Genomic DNA, 19,128 nt, shown 5'->3' with positions numbered 1-19,128 from the left:
CCGATGGAATTGCTTGACCTGGTAGTAAGATTACATGAGGGCAACTTCGCTAGGGTGAGGTGGGGAGGTCAAGGGCAGGTGACGGATTGCTTCCCCGTAACACGAGGCATCCGCCAGGGGTGTGTATTGGCACCCACGCTCTTTTTGTTGTTCATCGATCAAGTAGTGAAGTTCTTTGCCGATACCCCCACTAACGCCCCCTCCCTGGGTGGGAGTAAGTTCCCCATGCTCATCTTTGCAGACGATACCCTGCTCCTCTCAAAGACCCGTAGTGGCCTGCAAACTGCATTAAATAGATTTGAGGAGTTCTGCTTGGCTAACGACTTGAAAATCAATGTTAGTAAGACCAAATTCATGGTCCTAAATAAAAGTCGTCCAATTAAAAGTCATGTGAGCATGAACGGAGTAAATCTGGAACAAGTAGAGGTCGTGACCTATCTAGGAGTAACCTTGGATCACCGCCTCAGCTGGAAACCACAGGTTGACACACTTTTTTAAAGATTTGCACGTCTTACTGGCTGTCTCTTGCAGGAGCAAAAAAGGTCCCTAACCAAACAGGTTAAGCCCGCCCTCAGGATCTATGAAGCTAAGATCAGCACCGCAATTCTATACGGTGCTGATCTTTGGGGGTTTATGGACCTATCAACTCTGGTTAGGGCTCAAAATAAATTTTTGCAAAAGTTGGTTGGACTTCCCCAATCCACTCCGACAAAACCACTTTGTTTGGATATGGGCTTTGCCCCAATTAACGAGATGGCCCGATATCGGTTAGTAGCCCTGTGGAGACGCATTTGGACATCTCCAGCTCTAAGTCTCTTTGCTAGGGAATTAGAGGAAGTGAGATCGATTCGGGGGTCGAATAAAATACCCTGGCTGCGTGAAGTAAAAACAATCTTAGAAGACATGGGCTGCAATCAGCTGTGGGTTTCTCCGCAGTCTACTTCCTTTCCCTCTAAGCAAGACTATAAAGCATTATATTGGGCCTGTGTTCGACAGGAGTCCGTTATAAGCTCAGATGCCACCAGTTTAACTGGTAGATTCCTGTCTCATAAACTAGACCCTTCCTTTGAGAACTACTGGGACCTCATAACCAAGCCATTAGACAAAAAACTGTATCATCAGTTCCGAGTCGGGTCCCTGCCTCTAAGGTCTTTCACTAAGAAATGGTCTGCCCATTCGAACGACCGTTGCCCTTGGTGTACCAACCATAATGAGAGTATTGGTCACTTTCTATTTTCTTGCCCCGCCTATTATGCACCTAGAATTAAATGGATTAGGCCCATCTGCCTCCTTCTCAAAGTCCGAGGGAGTGTTGAGGCGCTGTGGGCGCTTCGTACCACCACCTCCGAGGCGGTGGTTGTAGGTGTTGCTAAATTCCTGGGGTGGGCATGGGTTATTAGAGCAAAACAGCTACAGGCATCTTGATTCTTAATGGGTTTTTGTATAAGTGGTCTTTATTACATTGTTTAATACTCTTTTAATGATGATTTGTATCATGTAATTATGATGTTCTTAAACTTAGAACTGTATCCTATTTTATTGTTTTTTTAATTGTCTTTTATGATGTAAAAATCGAAATAAAGACTTTAAAACCTGAAACCTGAAACCTGACTTACTCCCAACTGTCCTATTTAATTTACTTGTCAGTCCCTAGTAAAGTGGTGCTACATGTGCCCAGAGCCTGTAAATAAAATGCTACTTGTGGCCCTGCAGCACCCACTTAAGTAGCATGTCTCAGGCCTGCCATTGAAGCCTGTGCGTGTGTACATTGAAGCCTGTGCGAGTCCACTGCTTCAGAAGATATTTTCTTTTGGACTGGGCCCTTTCTATAGGGACATCTCCAGACTTTTTGCCTTCACTCCTCCATTTTTGCTGATTTTATTTTTGTTGGCCTTAGTAATCTGTGCACTTTAACACTGATAACCAGTACTTAAAACATGATAGAAATTGGTGAACATCCAATTGGCCTTTTTAATTCACTTGTAAGTCCCTAGTGGTACTACATGTGCCCAGGTACAGTAAATTAAATGATAATAGAGGGCCATCCACATAAGTACCACTTTAAAAGTCTCCCAGTCCTGCCATTGCAGCCTGTGTGGGTGTGCTGGTTTAAACTGTCATGCCAACCTGTCAAAGTAAACCTTTTGTCAGGTCCAAACCTTCCCTTTTTATGCATATAAGTCACCCCTAAGGTGGGCCCTGGACAACCCAGAGGTCAGGGTGCAATGTATTTAACAAGGAAGACATATACTATTACGTTTTCAATGTCCTGGTAGTGTAAAACACCTCAGGTCATATCTCACCACTATAAGGCCTACCTCACCCATAGGATAACATTGGAGTTACCTAATTACATCTTATAGGTATAATTCTCAAATTTGCACAGGTATCCAGATCATGTTTGGTGTCTGTGGAATTGGAATGAAAAATATTAACTTATGGTGTAGTCAGATTTTAAATTACAGTTTTGAAATGTTTTAGAAAGTTGGCATTTTCTTGCCTTAGTCATTGGTGCAGTCTGTCTCTTGTTACATGACTGAATGTGGGTGACAGTTAGCTTTGTGTATTTCCCCTACACAGCCACACACCATGGGGAGCTTAGGTATGCCTGGATGAATCATTCTCTGGGGTCACCCAAATACTTGTTGAATGGACTAAAGGACTAGGAGCAGGTGATCCAAATGGGCAGGAAGATCTTTTACGCATTTGGTGCCAAAACTTTGGAACTCCATACCTATAGAACTAAGATTCCTCGCATATGAGATTGACTTCAGGGAAAAATAGAAGACATTGCTATTCCCAGGTTGAGTCACTGGTATCCCGCTCTCTCCTACTCCGTAGCGCTGGAAAGCCCTTAGGCAGCTATGTGCTCTACAAAACTCATAAACAACATTACTGACAGGATGGGAGGGAGGAGCTGGGCCCAGTCCCACTTACCTTTGAATAGGCTGTGTGCTATTTCCGCATAAAGTCCTGCATAACCCCTGTAGCTAGTCTGGAACCAGGGCCAGAAAGGCAGGGCAAATGAGCACTTTAAAGGCATGCCCCTGGAAGCTTCTCCTCACCTGAAAGGCACAACTTGGCATAATACCTGGACCTCAGACACACCTTTTCAGTACACTTCTAGACATGTAGCTACTCTGCAAGGAAGAAGGACTGCTGTGCCTCTGAAAGAGCTGCCACTCTGAAGGAACTGCTGCCCTGCTGTGCTGACCTGCTGCCCCCTTGCCTGTGTTAAAAGACAACTGGACCTGTAACTTCACCCTTTCACCCAGGACACCAAAGTGACTTCAACGGCTGATCTGCTGGCCTGATCTGAGCCTCAGGGACATAAACGGCTTTATAACATCCTGCACCAACCCCTGGTCCCAGGTGAAGTAGGAAAAAAGTGCACTGCTCCAGAAGACAGTTTTTGAGTAGGGTGCAGGTACTCACAGTGGGGCGTCAATCAGAGGGAGCAGAAAAGTACACAGCTGCAGAAGAAGATTTGTGCAAGAGTAACGTTCATAGGTGGCAGCAGGGTGGGCTGCAGCAAAAGAGAGTTACTTATGAGTAATGGGCTGTTACTCACTATGACCTTACTCAGAGACAGGAGAAGAGAGTGATGCTTCAGAAAATAGTTACTATATCAGTAATTTCAATCTACACTGAGTGTGACCTTACTCAGAGACAGGAGAAGAGGGTTACTGTATGGGTAATGTGCCATTACTCACTGTGCGACCTGTCTCAGAGGCAGGAGACCAGTGCACTGCTTAAGGAGGGAGTTAGTGTATGAGCGATTGCAGTTGGTCACAGGGTGATCTCACTCAGAGGTGGCGGAAGGTTGAACTGCATCACAGGGTTATTCTTTGAATCATGTTCAAGTAGCAACAGGATGACTTCACTCAGAGGTAGAAGAAGAGTGGACTACGTCAGAAGAGGATAAATGACCATGTACTCACAGTGGGGTCACATGTACAGGGGTTCCCAAGGCTGCCAGCGTCGTGGTATGATACGCACAGGAGAAACTGAAGGTGACATTGTTTCGGGTCACAATTCCACTCCGAAGAACTCGACCCGGGATGATGAGAACATTGGAAAATATCACGTGCGATCCATTGACCTGGAGAGACAGGAGACATACTTTACACTGACGATAGCAGCAACGCCGAGTTCAACATGCGCACAGTCCTTGAACCACAGAGCTAAACGAATGACTCCGGGTTTGCAGAGTGGGAAGATATATTTTATTTAAAGTACAAACCAGGGCAAAAAATACAAAGATACAGCGGTGAGGAAACTACAAGTAGCTAATGTGGGCTTTGCTAAGGTATTTTTATAAATTGTTCTTGTATGTAGAAAATACGTGAAGACAAACTAAACATGAGCCTTCAAATATTTTCTACATTCAAGAACCATTTATACAGATATCTTGACAACGGTATTAAAAATAGATAATGAAAAGAGCAATTAGTTTATTACATTCCAAATAAATACTTAACTTTGATGCTTAAAACACAATCTAGCTTCTTCAAACATTTCTGAAAGATAAAATCACTGCAGTACAGTTTACGCTACCCACACCTGCTAATTTCATCCTGTATTCTTTCTAAAGACATGGCTTCGTAAACTGCCAAGAGCTCTGAACATGCATTTCGATTCTCGATTCAAGTAAACTTTATTTGGCATAGAATGCCATAAAAGTGCATAATAAAATCACAATAATTTCTTATCTCATCTTAAAATCAACAAAATATTTAAAAACTCCTAAAACAGACAACAATTCATTAAAACACTGCCAGCTCTGAACAACATGTACTATGACAGACATTATAACACCACGATATCTAACAGCACTTAAGATGAATATTGTCTCCTAATACTCTGTGAGTTCTAATAAAATCAATAACCGCACTACATTTTTAATAGCGTCCAACTGCTGCAGATATTAGAAACCCAAACTGTGTGAAAAAAGTTTGTAGTACGCAATACAAATACAAATTGACTTATACAATGAACAAAATAGCGTTAAATAATAGTAGATTGAACAAAACAATTTTCACTAGGACGGGGGGGGGGTGGGGGAGGAGATTGTCAGACAATATACCTTGTTGCAGAAACACAAAAGAAAAATGTAATATATTCAAACGAAACCTGGTAAGGTAAAATCAAAATTGCCTGTTTTCTACAAACAATAAATAAAACTCAAGCTTGAACGTGGGATCTAGTAGAAAATATCTCTCTAATGTCACTCCACTTCCATATATTGGCCCATAACAATAGAGGGGAATGTCCAAAAACATCTTCAAGATAGAACAATCCCACCTCTGAGTGGCAAAAAAGGTAGCTGTATCTGTGGGATCTTTTGAGGAAGCTATGTTGTATTTTCTGAAGATTATCAGTACTACTATGCCTCCACACTCCCGCCCCACATGACACCAAAGAGATACATTTTGATTTAAACAACATCACCATTTGCTTTATAGGTGTGTGTCCCAGAGTACAGGCGAAACGAAAGATCCCTTCAAAAGCTCTATAGAATTGTTGGGCTCTCTGTGTCAGCAGAGGTGCCCACTTAAGTTTAGATTCGAAGGGGTCACTGAATATTTAAAATTGACAACCTTTCGAGCTAGCAATCCTTTCATATAAACATTTCTTGAGTATGTCCTTTTGGGCCTACAGGTTAAAATAAAAGAAAAAAGATTAATTGACCTTCAAATCTAGAGCACTCTAAATTAAATAAATCCATCCGGCAGCCGCTGAGGGCCAGCTAAGAGTACTGCATCATCACCATGGAGAAGCATTGGGATATAACAATTCCCCACCTGCGTGATTCCTTCCTTCTTCTGCAGGGACTTTGATTCACCAACATGGCAGGGGTAGCAGAAATAGCATCCCAACCTTTGACAGCAACGACATAACAAGAAGAAACATCCTATGACCTTCAGCCTTCCCTGAAATTGATGTCACTTGAACTTAACCCTGATAACATCACAGCAATTGACATCACAGACGCTCCAGAATAACTACATGGTTGATATAACAACAAAACAGAGAAACATTTCTATTTTAGATACCACCTATATTTTGGTTAGGGTTCTGCTATATGCCAGAGGAACATTGCTAACTTCCTTTGGAAGTACATGAAAAATTATGTTTGTTTGAAGAGGAGGTCTGAGGCCCACAAAGCACAGAACACTGGAACCTGAATGATTTAACCACAAAGTGTCATAATGTTATGATTCCTCTAGTATATACATCAATTACAAAAGTATTGTTAAATCATGTACATAATGAAAAATGATTTATAAGAAAAAAACAATAGTAGTTATGTTCACCTCTATTAATTTATATTGGCCAAGGTAAATGTTTTGTTTAAACACATAGGGCCCGATTCACAAAGGTGAAGTTAGACCAAAAGTCTAACTTTACTACTTTTCTGTATTCACAAAGGTAAAGTTAGACCAAAAGTCTAACTTAGACCAGTAATAAAGTAAGTTAGACTTTTAGGCTATGTTTACCTTCGTGAATACGGAAAAGTAGGAAAGTTAGACTTTTGGTCTACGTTTACCTTTACGAATACCAAAAAGTCTAAGTTTACCTTCGGTAATACCGAAAAGTATGAAAATTAGACTTTTGTTTTAGGGTTAACTTTCTGATACCGAAAAGTAGGAACGTTAGACTCTTGGTCTAACTGTACCTCAGTGAATACCAAAAAGTAGGACACTTAGGGCCAGATGTAGGAGGCCAAATACCGGTCGGTAACGGCCGGTATTTGGAGTTTCAGATGTAGGGGGCCTTAAATTTACAGATTCGGTATATTTACAGATTCGGTAAATTTACCGATTCTGTAAATTACCGAATCGGTAAATTTACCGAATCGCAAATTTGTGATGTAGGTGGCATTGAAAACAGTGCCACCGGCCCTTAAGAATTCGTTATTTAGCATTACATATTATGTCATGGTAAATAACGAATTCCTGTGTACATGCACATCTGTGCATGTACACCTGTGCCATGTGGCACACATACATGCCACACATACATGCCCTAAAGGCATGTATGTGTGCCACATGGCACACAAGCCAGAATCAGGGGTGCAACATGGTGTCAAAGTGACACCCTGTCCCCCTTGCAAATTCGGTAATTTTACCGAATCGGTATTTACCGATTCGGTAATTGACATTGATTCCTATGGGCCTCAAGGCCCATAGAAATCAATGGCAATTACCGAATCGGTAAATACCGATTCGGTAATTACAGAATCATACAGATTCGGTAAGAATTACCGAATTTTTTCCTACATCTGATTTACCGAATCTAGAATACCGAATCAGTAAAATTCGGTATTCTAGAGTCGGTAAATCAGATTTACCTACATCGGGCCCTTAGACTTGTGGTCTAAGTTTACCTTTGTGAATACTGAAAAGTAGTAAGCTTACACAAAAGTATACGTTCACTGTTGTGATTCGGGCTATTATTTTCATATATTCACGATAACGAAACAAAGCAACAAGTTGCTTAAAAATGTTTTTGTTTTTTATTTAAGATTTTATTGCACTGCGAAATTCCTTTTACAGAACCCAAATTGTACGGTCTTTGTCCCAGTTGAAGCTAAAAGTAAGCAGTGCACACCAAGACGCTGTTCACCTTCTGTTCTTAGCAATAGTATTGCCCCCTCAGAGGCAGTGCCAGAGATTGTAAGAGGAAAGCCTAAATGATGTACACAGTTCTAAACTGCATAGTGCATACAGTGCTCACGTACGCCGTACAGAGACTCTACAGTGACAGGAGCACCAGAGACCTTCATAAAAGGACAAAGAGAAAGCAAAGACACCTGCCATCGGAGAATCTAGAAGAACTCAATATGCCAAGACACAAGTACGAAATACATGCTGTCAATATACAGAAAAGAGGGTACAAGATACCTGCAAACTGTCTAAAGAGAAGACAGTAGTGGAAATAAGAGATACACAATACCATCTTAAAGAGAGTGCTACAAATACAAGGCATGCCGTATTAGTATAGAAAGAAAAGAATATTGTACATGTGAGATACAACCATCAGCTAACTGAGAAAAGAGAACAATAAACACAGGATACACGCTATAAGCTTAGAGAGAAGACAGCACTGCAAACATGAGATACACAGAATCATTCATTTCATTAATCTTTATTTCGGCAATTTGCCATAAAAGATGAGCATAGAATTAGTACAAGCAAAAATCAGACATCAGTGTTACATCAATAGCAGGATAACACACAAATAAAAAGCGAGAATGCCCCAATACACCTCAACCTATACTACAAAAGGAATCAAATAGACCAGTACTGAATAATTATAACAGTATATAAAAATACGATTTAAAAATGAAGGCGATTTAACAGTATAGCTAAAATCTTACATAAAATGACCTGATACAGGAAGTTTGTACTGTGGAAAAGTAAATTCTGCCATGTTCTGTGTCCCTACGCGTTCTCCATCATATGTTATCTGTGCATGATTAATATGCATATGTATTCCCCATGTTCGATTAAAGACGCAATTATAGTTGTGTCCACCTCTAGTATGCCTGTTTCCAGTTCTCGTGAAAGCTACGAGTATCAGGCCTATGTAAAGCTACGTTGCCACGTTTCTCAGTGTGCACGTTATTTCATTGTAAAGTCCCTGTTTCTAGGCCCCAAAAGGGCCCGGACGCCAGATTCAGCTCCTGTCTCCTAAGCCCTCACTGAGGAGCGATACAGCCCCCACCTGTGTTCCTGACCCTTCACTTACTTCCTGCCTCGCAGTGCCCGGTTCAGCCTGGCTCTGCCTCTGAGTCTGCCAAGAGTATGTTATGATTCTAGTTATCAGTCCAGCCCTCCTTCTCTGCATTCCTAAAGCTACTGAATCGCATCAATAGTTACCGTCATTGTCTAGCCTTTACGTCTCCATGTTAGAGAAATACTGTATTTAATGGTCATTTAATATTCTTCATCACGCACTACATGTAGAATAATGCATGCACCAGTCTTAGAGTCTGTTAGCCTTTCCCCTCCTGACTTCTAGTTTATATCAACATGTTCTCTAAACATCAGATACTAGATACTGTTTAGGTACATGTCGCCCTGACTTTCCAGACTTCAGTCTCTGCTCCTAGCACAGAGTTCATAGCCCCCAGCTTCTCCTAGTAACACGTCATTGCCAGTTTGCGCGCACCATCAGGTTAGAGGTCCCGGCTCCTTAGGTAGCCCCCTCCATGTTTCCGCCCCATTCATGACATATTCTGTTACGTCTGCATCACATGTCTATGTATACGCCCTGTTACACCTACTTTCACCCTTATCTTTCGCGACTGCTACGCGTCACACCCTTTGCTCCACCCACCGCTCCGCCTATCATATGTACTGTAATGCAACTGTTTTATTATATATATGCCTGTGTATTGTTATTAAACGTTACGCCAGTCCTTTCCCCAGAGCGCGCTCATCCCAGATCCAGCCCCGGCAGCTGCCGGGCCCTGCCATCCTATTCCTATGCAGGTTGTCCTGTTCCTGTCCTTTATGCTGTAATAAACCTGCAAACTCCTACTACCTCGAATCTTGACTCTTATTTATTGAGCTATCTGTTATTGCTATGCCTAGACAAAAATAGATCCGGTATTATTTATTTATATACCACATAATGGCGCCCGAACAGGGACTTGCCCTTTCCCCACGCGCCGGTGAAGCCACGCCGGCCCCCTGACCCTCTGCAGCCGTGACGGAACCATACCGTGCACCGGCAGATATTTCTGCTTCAAGTATCCCTCAGGCCCACGGAGGAGACGGAGGTGGCGGTCCAGCATCCAGACGAGGCGGTGGAGGAACTCGGCGAGTCCCGACCAGAGCCCAAGCCGAGAGTCCAAGGTCCGAGGTATCCGGAGGTCCACCCGTAACAGAAGTCCGAAGTTCGTCCGTCCGGCGTCGAAGCAGTCCCGTCCAGTCTGAGGCCTTCCGTTCTTGCTGCCCGGTGAGTACCGTTGCTGGGGTAGTATCTAGACAGGGTCAATCTAAATTGTCTCTGGTCCGATGGGTCTGGGTACGCAGATCTGAAACGAAGTGTTCACCTAGGTGGATACGGGTCTTGATGCGTCCCTTTATGGGACCGGTATGTTCCGTGCTGTTTCAGCAGCGCATCCAGTAATTCTAGCCTGTTCCGTTCTCGAGAAATTCATGTGTTTCTGTTCTCAGTGTTCCAGGTAGTATTCTGTCCGAACTGTTGCTTCATAATGTTATTCAATGTATTTTCAATGTCGTGGTATGCCTGAATTGTTTTCTCAATTGTTATTGTTCCTCGTGTATTGTATTGTGTTCAGATTCAAGTTTGCAATGTCCCTCTTTTCGAGATTACGTCAGTTAAAAACTAGAAAGGGTCTGCCAGAAGAAGCAGTTCCTGTCCCGCCTAGGGACAGTCCAGGTCATTTTATGTATCAGAAACATGGCATAAGCGCCATATTGTATCTAGATTTATGGGTAGAGTATACCAAACAGTTAGAGGAAAAGTATAGATGGCCCGTATCAGGTACGTGGGATGCCGAGTGCATCATGAGAGTAGAAGAAGCATTATGGAAAAAGAAAGCCAGACAGTCACAGAAAGATGCCATTGAGTTATGGCGCAAAGAATCTCATAAAAGAACCGAAAAAGAAATCAGAAAGTCTGAATTAAGTAGAGAATCCTTAGAGCGAGCACAAGAAAAAGAATTAATCGAGATAGGTGAACGAGTTAAAGCCGAACAGTCAGACAGACAGAGGCATGCTCTTATTAAGGGTATGTATCCTCTTCTTGCCGAGGGCTTGCCAAAAGCGACCCCGGAGGCATTCAGTAATTTTCCGCCACCCTTAGTTCCGACCAAGCTACGTCACAAACCGACCGCAGCTGATATTTTCATTTCGTCCTATTTGGACGACACAGTCCCAGAATATGCAAATCCCGCTCCGCCAGTCCCTGTAAATCAGGCACTTCCCGCTCCTCCAGACACCGGAGTACCTGTTACGGTACCCCCGGTCCAGCCCGCCATACAAGTCCAGCCTGCATTTCCATTTCCCACTCTGCCAGGACGAAGAGCATCAGTCGATGATTCTAGTTTAGGGGCCGCAGGAGGAGGTCCTCCAGGAACCCCGCCGCCACACAAGCGTTTAACGTTAGTCGAATTACATGCACAAGCGTCACAGCGTACGCCCAGGTATCAGTCTGTTGCAGAAATAAGAAAAGCCCTTAACGAATGTGGCTATGATCCAGTCCCAGGCGAGGATAATATGGTTTTATATTCATTACGCGTAAGAAAGGTGACCGAGTATCTAGTCACCCTACCAGATATGAAAGGAGATCTAGACAGAATATACCGTTTCATCCGTACAGGGGATGATCCAGAAAGTATTAGTGACGTCATGTGCCAAAGAAAAGTTGAAGTCCAGCTCATGATATTAAAGTTTCTGATTAATTGTCTAATAAGAGAACAAGATTATCCGACCAAAAATCAAGCCGAAATGAAAGTCCTGACAAAGTGGAGTGATAATATAGCCGAGGGTAAGCATAAGACCATCAGCAGTATAGAGAGTATGTATAAGAAAATTCGTAAGGAAATAATAAGGTTACATGATCAACGTAAAGCAGCACAAGTAAGCGAGAAAGAAAGTAACTCAGATACTGAAGAGGTAGAGGACGAGAATCCCGCCAGAATAGCGTATGTAGGAAAATCTAGATTTCCAGATCGCCATTTACGCCTAGAACACAAGTCAACTTCCCATCACCCGGCACCAGAACATGGTTCTCTAGAACAAGTATTTCAAGCTACCGATCACATTCTGAAATCACGAATCGGTTATAACGAGTTAAGTACTATGCATGAACAAGAACTAGTCCGATCAGCAGTCCGATGGATTACTGATTCTACCACTTTTCCAGACGAAATAGTGGCACAAATGTTTCTGAAATTGCCCCCAGCCGAGCAACGACTGGTGGGTATGTATATGATTCAACACCTCATTACTTTGTATGAGGGTCAACATTCTGATCCAGGTCCGTTACACGATGTCCTGAACGAGTTACTCCAGTATAAATGGAAAGGTTTAGGTACCGATTTGATTAGTGTCATTCTAGAACAGCGCCACAAATATAGTATGTTCTTGAACCCGCATTTTGTTCATGTCTCACCTCCAGAAAATAAGCCCTTTTACATAGACAGACAGAATCCGTTACGAGAAGTCCACCCAGTTAGAGGAACGGGTGGCGAACTAGAACGAGTGTTTGTTTACACCCCGATTACAAAGATGGAACTCTTAGAGATGAAAAAGTTAATTCCCTGTCATGATAAAGATCCAGCAGGGTTCCACCGAGAATTAAAGGACATGCTCCGTATGGGAGAATACACGTATCCAGATATTATTAAAATGTTAAAGGTCCTGTTGCCCGCAGGGGTATATGAGAAACTCAAGGAAAAAGAATGGGAGGTGGGAGAGAAAAAGATCGATTGGGCAGTTCTAGAAGCTGAAGACAAGATACGAGTACCAGGTACCGGTCTTGGAGACAAATGTAAAGAATTACCAGAATTATTAATACAAGTTTTGCCTAGATTATTGACAACTAGAAAAGAAGACTGGGATGCAATCTCAGCCTGTAAACAGAAACAAGACGAAGACACTAGTGATTTTTATTCTAGATTTGAGAAATGTTTTACCATAAACAGTGGCCTCAAGACAAGTAGCGAGTCATACCCTCACCTTTTTGTTACTAAATTAGTCGAGAATTCAAGTCCACCAATTAAAAACCGAGTTTTGAAAGTCGAAAGTACCTGGCAAGCTAATACCCCGTCCCAGATGTTACAGATGCTTCAATACCACCAGAATAGAATCAGAGAAGAGCAAGATCACGAGAGAAAGCGTATGAAAGACACGAAAATGAAAGTACTAGTTGCACAATCTGTTCCTCAAGACAGTCAGAAGAGGGGTCCGAATCAAGCCAGTCATTCTGCAGCTCCCGTTAAAGGGAACTGCAATTATTGTAAACAGCCAGGTCATTTTATAAACGAGTGTGCAGTTCTGAAACACAACATAGCTACCGGTAAGACTAAAGAAAGACCACGTCCGCCTAGACAAGAGCAAGTTTCACAGACTTCTCAGCCACAGAATGCACAACAGACAGTTCCAGCACCGCAGCCTATTGCTGCAACACAGCATGTTACACAACAGATGTACCAGTATGCACAGTCCGAGTATCCAGAGTATCAGCCATATTCATGAAACAGCCTAGAGAGGGAGGTAGGCTTGCCTCTCATCGAGATACCTGTAGATCAAGAGGGTCCCTATGTTCACAGTCAAGTACTAGGGAAAGACAGAAAGTTTTTGATTGATACAGGGGCAAGTAGGACCACCATCAGCCACGCCGAAGTTCCAGGGGCTCCGCTCTCAGGCTCTAGAAATGTTTCCCTTGGATTTTCAGGAAAACCTATCGTAAATGAGATATCTCAGCCAGTTACACTAGAAGTAGGTCCACTGTCCCGCACTACTGATCTGTTACTTACGAAGTCATGTCCAGAAAATTTATTAGGCATTAAAACACTGAAAGAGTTAGGTGCAGTTATATGCTGTTCCCCAGAGGGAATACGATTGTTCCTACGTGACTTCAAGGGTCACTATGTATTACGAGATTTTGATCCCAGATTGTCTAATGTTCCGCAGCATCTATGGGCGCGAGGTCCAACTGATGTTGGCTATATGCAAATCACACCCCATCGTGTGACTCTCAAGTCAGGTGTAGTCCTGCCACGAATCAGACAGTACAGATTGCCACCTGAGGCTGTAGCAGCCTTATCCAAAATTATTGACGAGCTCATCGCTCAAGGAGTAGTTGTAGAGACCGACTCCAATGTATGTAATTCTCCGATCATTCCTGTCATGAAACGTACTGATCCAAATGCACCTCCAGTATATCGATTAGTGATTGACCTTCGAGAACTTAATAAATGCATTATTCCACAGTACCCAGTTGTCCCAGATATCTCTTCCCTATTGACAGCCATTGATTCCGAAGCCTAATTTTTTACGGTCATAGACCTCAAGAACGCGTTCTTCAGTGTCCCCATTCATCCAGACAGCCAGTTTCTTTTCGGATTTTGTTTAAATGGAAGGAGCTATATGTTCACACGCACTCCTCAAGGTTTCACAGAAAGTCCTAGTATTTACAGTCAAGCACTCAAGAGACAACTAGACAACATTCACATGCCAACTGACACTGCCCTGCTCCAGTATGTCGATGATCTACTGATCACAGCCCGTTCTGAACGTGCTTGCGAGCGAGCATCACTCACAGTTTTGTATTTCCTTGCCGAAATGGGGCACAAGGTGTCCCCTTCTAAGCTTCAATTCTGTGTCCAGCAAGTTATCTACTTAGGCCACTTGCTGTCCAAGTGGGGTAGGCAGTTGACACCAGACCGTATCCAGTTAATAGCGAGTCTTCCTCAGCCCAAGACCCAGAAGGAGGTACGTGCTTTTATTGGCCTTACTTCTTATTGCAGACAATGGATTCCTCAGTATGCATTTCTAGCTAAACCACTGATACAGTTAACGACCCAGGAGGCAGCCGTATCGACTGTCCTCCCTTGGACATCTGAACATACACTTAGTTTTAATGAATTAAAGAAAGCCCTATGCCAAGCTCCAGTTCTAGCTACACCGAACTACAGTAAGCCTTTTACACTTTTCGTCACAGAACGTGAAGGTACAGCATTATCTGTTCTCACACAAGATCAAGCAGGACAATACAAGCCCTGTGCTTATTTTTCGAGCACATTAGATCCTGTAGCCCAGGCTCTGCCTGCGTGCCTCAAGTCAGTTGCAGCCACAGCACTAGCTATCAGACAAAGTGATTCCATAGTCTTAGGACACTCCCTGACCGTACAAGTTCCACACTCCGTGGAAGTTCTTTTAAACCGAACACAAACTCAGCACTTGACAATTGCACGTTTAACAGGTTATGAATTGACACTGTTCCAGCCACACATAGAAATCAGACGCTGCAACGTTCTGAATCCTGCTACACTGTTACCATCAGCTAATCCAAATCCTGCCACACACGATTGTGTGGAAATAGTTAACATTATGACAAAGCCAAGACAAGATCTGACAGATATTCCATTACCAGATCCCGACCTGACACTTTATGTGGATGGTTCATGCATGAGAACAAGTACAGGAGAACTAGTAGCCGCGTATGCAGTGACTACTGACACTGAAGTTATAGAGACACACCGTATTGACACCCTGTCTGCTCAAGCAGCAGAGCTAGTTGCTCTGACACAAGCCTGCATACACGCCAAGAACCTGAAAGTTAATGTTTACACCGATTCACGTTACGCATTTGGAGTTGTACACGACTTCGGAGTGCTCTGGCAGGAGAGAGGTTTCATGACTTCTCATGGAACCAAGATTCAGCATGGTCTCCTTATTCAAGCTCTGTTAGATGCAATACATTTACCGACATCCATTGCCATCATGAAATGCAAAGCACACACGAAGGTTACTGACACTATTTCCCAAGGTAATGATCTAGCAGATCGCACAGCCAAGCTTACAGCACAGACTCCAGACATTTCAGTTAAGCCAACACAGACACATACTCCAGATCCGACTACATGTATGACAGTTAAGGACCCTACTCAAGATGTCATAGATATCCAGTTACATGCTACTCCCGATGAAATCAAGAAATGGTCCGAACAAGGAGGGGTCCAGACAGATCAGGGATGGGTAACGAAGGGTAAAACCACATGGTTTCTCCCCGACTCTATGGTTCAAGTCATTGTTAATACCGCACATAGTCCAGCACATTTAGGAGAAAAAGCAATGTTAGACAGTATCCAGAACATTTGGTTCAACAAGCATTTACGAGCTGCAGCCAAGCAGAAAGTCCGTACCTGTATGATATGTTGCCAGTTTAATCCAGGTAAAAGTGTCCCGGTTGAACAAGGTGGATTCCAGCCTCCTGACCACCCTTTTGAAGTCCTCCAGATGGATTACATTCAGATGGAGCGATGTCGAGGTTTCAAGTATGTCCTTGTAGTAGTATGCGCTTTGTCCAGATGGACAGAAGCATATCCAGTCCCAGATTACACAGCCACGACCACTGCCAAGCAGTTGGTTCGTGAATTCTTCCCACGTTATGGACTCCCTAGAGTCGTATATTCTGATAACGGCCAGCCATTCTCATCTGAGTTGATGAAACATGTTTCCCTTTTGTTAGGGTACCAGTGGAAGTTCCATTGTGTACGCCATCCTGAAGCAGCCGGTCTCGTAGAGAGACATAATCAGACCCTGAAAATTCGAATTGCAAAAGTTTGTCAAGAGAAAGGTGTAGACTGGCTAGTAGCTCTGCCAGTCGCTTTGTTTTATATGCGCATGGTCGCACATTCCAGATCAGGTCTGTCCCCGTATGAGGTCGTTTTCGGCCGCCCCCCTAACATGTGGGGTACTCCTAGACCTCGAAGTATTACCGATGTTTCAAGTAATATGCTGACAGATTACCTAGCTTCCTTGATGTCTGCCCTCAACTCTTGTCGTTCACAGGTTGCCGCCGCATTTCCAGACAATACCGAGGTGGCACCGCATGAAATCGTTCCCGGATCCATGGTCCTAGTGCGAAATTTCGATCGTTCAAGTCCGCTGGAGCCTCGCTGGAAGGAGCCCCGACAGGTCCTCCTGGCCACCCGTACAGCCGTGAAGTTGGAGGGACGCAAAGGCTGGGTGCATCTTTCGCACATCAAGAAGTTTTATGGATTGAAACCAGTTTCAAAGAACATTTCCGAGGATTTAAAGGACTGCCAAAGTACTATTCTTAAGGACTGTCCCGCAAAAGACAATGTTACTGAACCCTCCCTGTTAGAGACAACTCCGCAACAGGAGTATAAGAAAAAGCTAAGGTCTAGTAAAATAAGTCAGCCAGTTTGATTGTCTAAGTCCTCCCCTAGGTGAAACGGTTAGACCGGTTTCTGACATGTATAAAATAGACCCCCATAGTGAGAGAGTTAGTCAAAACTCAATCCGATGTATCGTTTTTCTAAGTTTCATATTATTTCTCAGCATTATGATTTCCTGCACCAGTTATGCATTTTATCTGTATTTTCCAGTTTCTCATGTAAATAAGTCTTCTAATGTTACAGTAGAGCACACGTTTAGTGATCTGCCTCCTCATGAACTCTCTTACCGCCTCGCTATGCGTAACAATTCTTTTATCCGCATGTTACATTATTCACACCAGACCAGCAATGCCACTAATTGTTGGGTGTGTGGTCGACTCCCCCCTTTCCAGACACCGAAGGGAGTTCTGCCACTCTTTCCTTATCCATTTTCACATAATGGTTCGTGTGGAGCATGGTCCACGTTAACGTCATCCTTAACAGATATGTCTTTTCTTAACAGTACATGTTTCCCAGACAAGCAAGGTCTTCCCCACAGAACAGGGTTAGATCTAGAAAATGAAGTTTACAATTTAGGTAATTATTCTTCGAATTTCATGGTCCTGAATGTTCAGTCTGATTCCACTCCAGACTTACCTGCTATTTCCGTATTACCAGTCAAAGGCGAATTATGTGTCCGAAATAATGGTTCCGTACATGTAGGGCACAGCGATTGTACTACTATTGTCAAGTATAGTGACAGTGGGAAATCTATTTTCAAAGCTTCACGTCATTCTTATTTTATTTGTGGTCAAACCGCATATGTTCGTCTGCCCCTCGATTGGGAGGGAACCTGTTACATTGCCTTCCTACTGCCACCTGTTTTCCTAGCCCCATCCGATTATCATAGAAATACACATCTAGTACACATTAGACATAGAAGGGAGATCGAGTCCCCAATTGTCGATTATACTGAAACTGCTCTAGAACAGTATACAGATTTCAATAGAGGTTTCTTCTTCTTTATAGGACCTGTCCAGAATAGTAAGCTAATCCGTAGGTTAACCAGAACCCTTGAAGCTGTAGTAAATGAGACTGCCTCTGCTCTAGGTAACTTAACTGAAGAGCAATCTGCTATGAGATTTGTCGTTTTGCAAAATCGTCTCGTCCTTGACGTCATACTGGCCGATAGGGGCGGGGCCTGTAGAGTCATCGGATCTAGTTGCTGCATTTTCATTCCAAATAACGCGCCGTCTGTTTATTCAGCTATAACCAGACTCCATAAAATTGCCCATCTGATACACCAAGATCCAGGCACCTGGACATGGTCCGGTTGGTTCTGGAATATACTTTCCGCCTGGGGATGGAAAGTATTGTCCTTTCTAGGTATTGCAGTAGCGATCATATTCAGTTGCTGCCTCTGTATACAATGTGGCCCTGCGATTTGCGGCATTTGTGCTACCTCTTGTATTCCTAGTCCCAAGTCCCGTTCTAAATCCCGTTCCAAGACAATTCGAGACGAGCAAATGATACTGTATGAAATGATAGATGGTATCATGAATATTGATGTTTCCTGATGGAAACGTAGTGACAAGGAGGGAATGTGGAAAAGTAAATTCTGCCATGTTCTGTGTCCCTACGCGTTCTCCATCATATGTTATCTGTGCATGATTAATATGCATATGTATTCCCCATGTTCGATTAAAGACGCAATTATAGTTGTGTCCACCTCTAGTATGCCTGTTTCCAGTTCTCGTGAAAGCTACGAGTATCAGGCCTATGTAAAGCTACGTTGCCACGTTTCTCAGTGTGCACGTTATTTCATTGTAAAGTCCCTGTTTCTAGGCCCCAAAAGGGCCCGGACGCCAGATTCAGCTCCTGTCTCCTAAGCCCTCACTGAGGAGCGATACAGCCCCCACCTGTGTTCCTGACCCTTCACTTACTTCCTGCCTCGCAGTGCCCGGTTCAGCCTGGCTCTGCCTCTGAGTCTGCCAAGAGTATGTTATGATTCTAGTTATCAGTCCAGCCCTCCTTCTCTGCATTCCTAAAGCTACTGAATCGCATCAATAGTTACCGTCATTGTCTAGCCTTTACGTCTCCATGTTAGAGAAATACTGTATTTAATGGTCATTTAATATTCTTCATCACGCACTACATGTAGAATAATGCATGCACCAGTCTTAGAGTCTGTTAGCCTTTCCCCTCCTGACTTCTAGTTTATATCAACATGTTCTCTAAAC

The 19,128-nt window shown here is 43.3% G+C and overlaps 1 protein-coding gene across 2 annotated transcripts in view; it reads right to left on the bottom strand.

Annotated features, from left to right (window-relative positions):
• LOC144825144 (pancreatic secretory granule membrane major glycoprotein GP2-like) overlaps nt 1-19,128 on the bottom strand; it is a 218,887-nt gene that overhangs the window by 11,837 nt on the left and 187,922 nt on the right. For both annotated transcript variants that reach the window (XM_078684012.1, XM_078684013.1), the window contains exon 5: nt 3,942-4,102. In XM_078684012.1, the coding sequence (XP_078540138.1) occupies nt 3,942-4,102 (161 nt within the window). The remainder of the gene's footprint in view (nt 1-3,941; nt 4,103-19,128) is intronic.

This window comes from Lissotriton helveticus, chromosome 3_1, assembly GCF_964261635.1.
Source record: "Lissotriton helveticus chromosome 3_1, aLisHel1.1, whole genome shotgun sequence".
In the NCBI taxonomy this organism is placed as follows: Eukaryota; Metazoa; Chordata; class Amphibia; order Caudata; family Salamandridae; genus Lissotriton; species Lissotriton helveticus.
The sequence above is the reverse complement of the archived record's forward strand: the minus strand, read 5'-3'. Positions and strand labels throughout refer to the sequence as shown.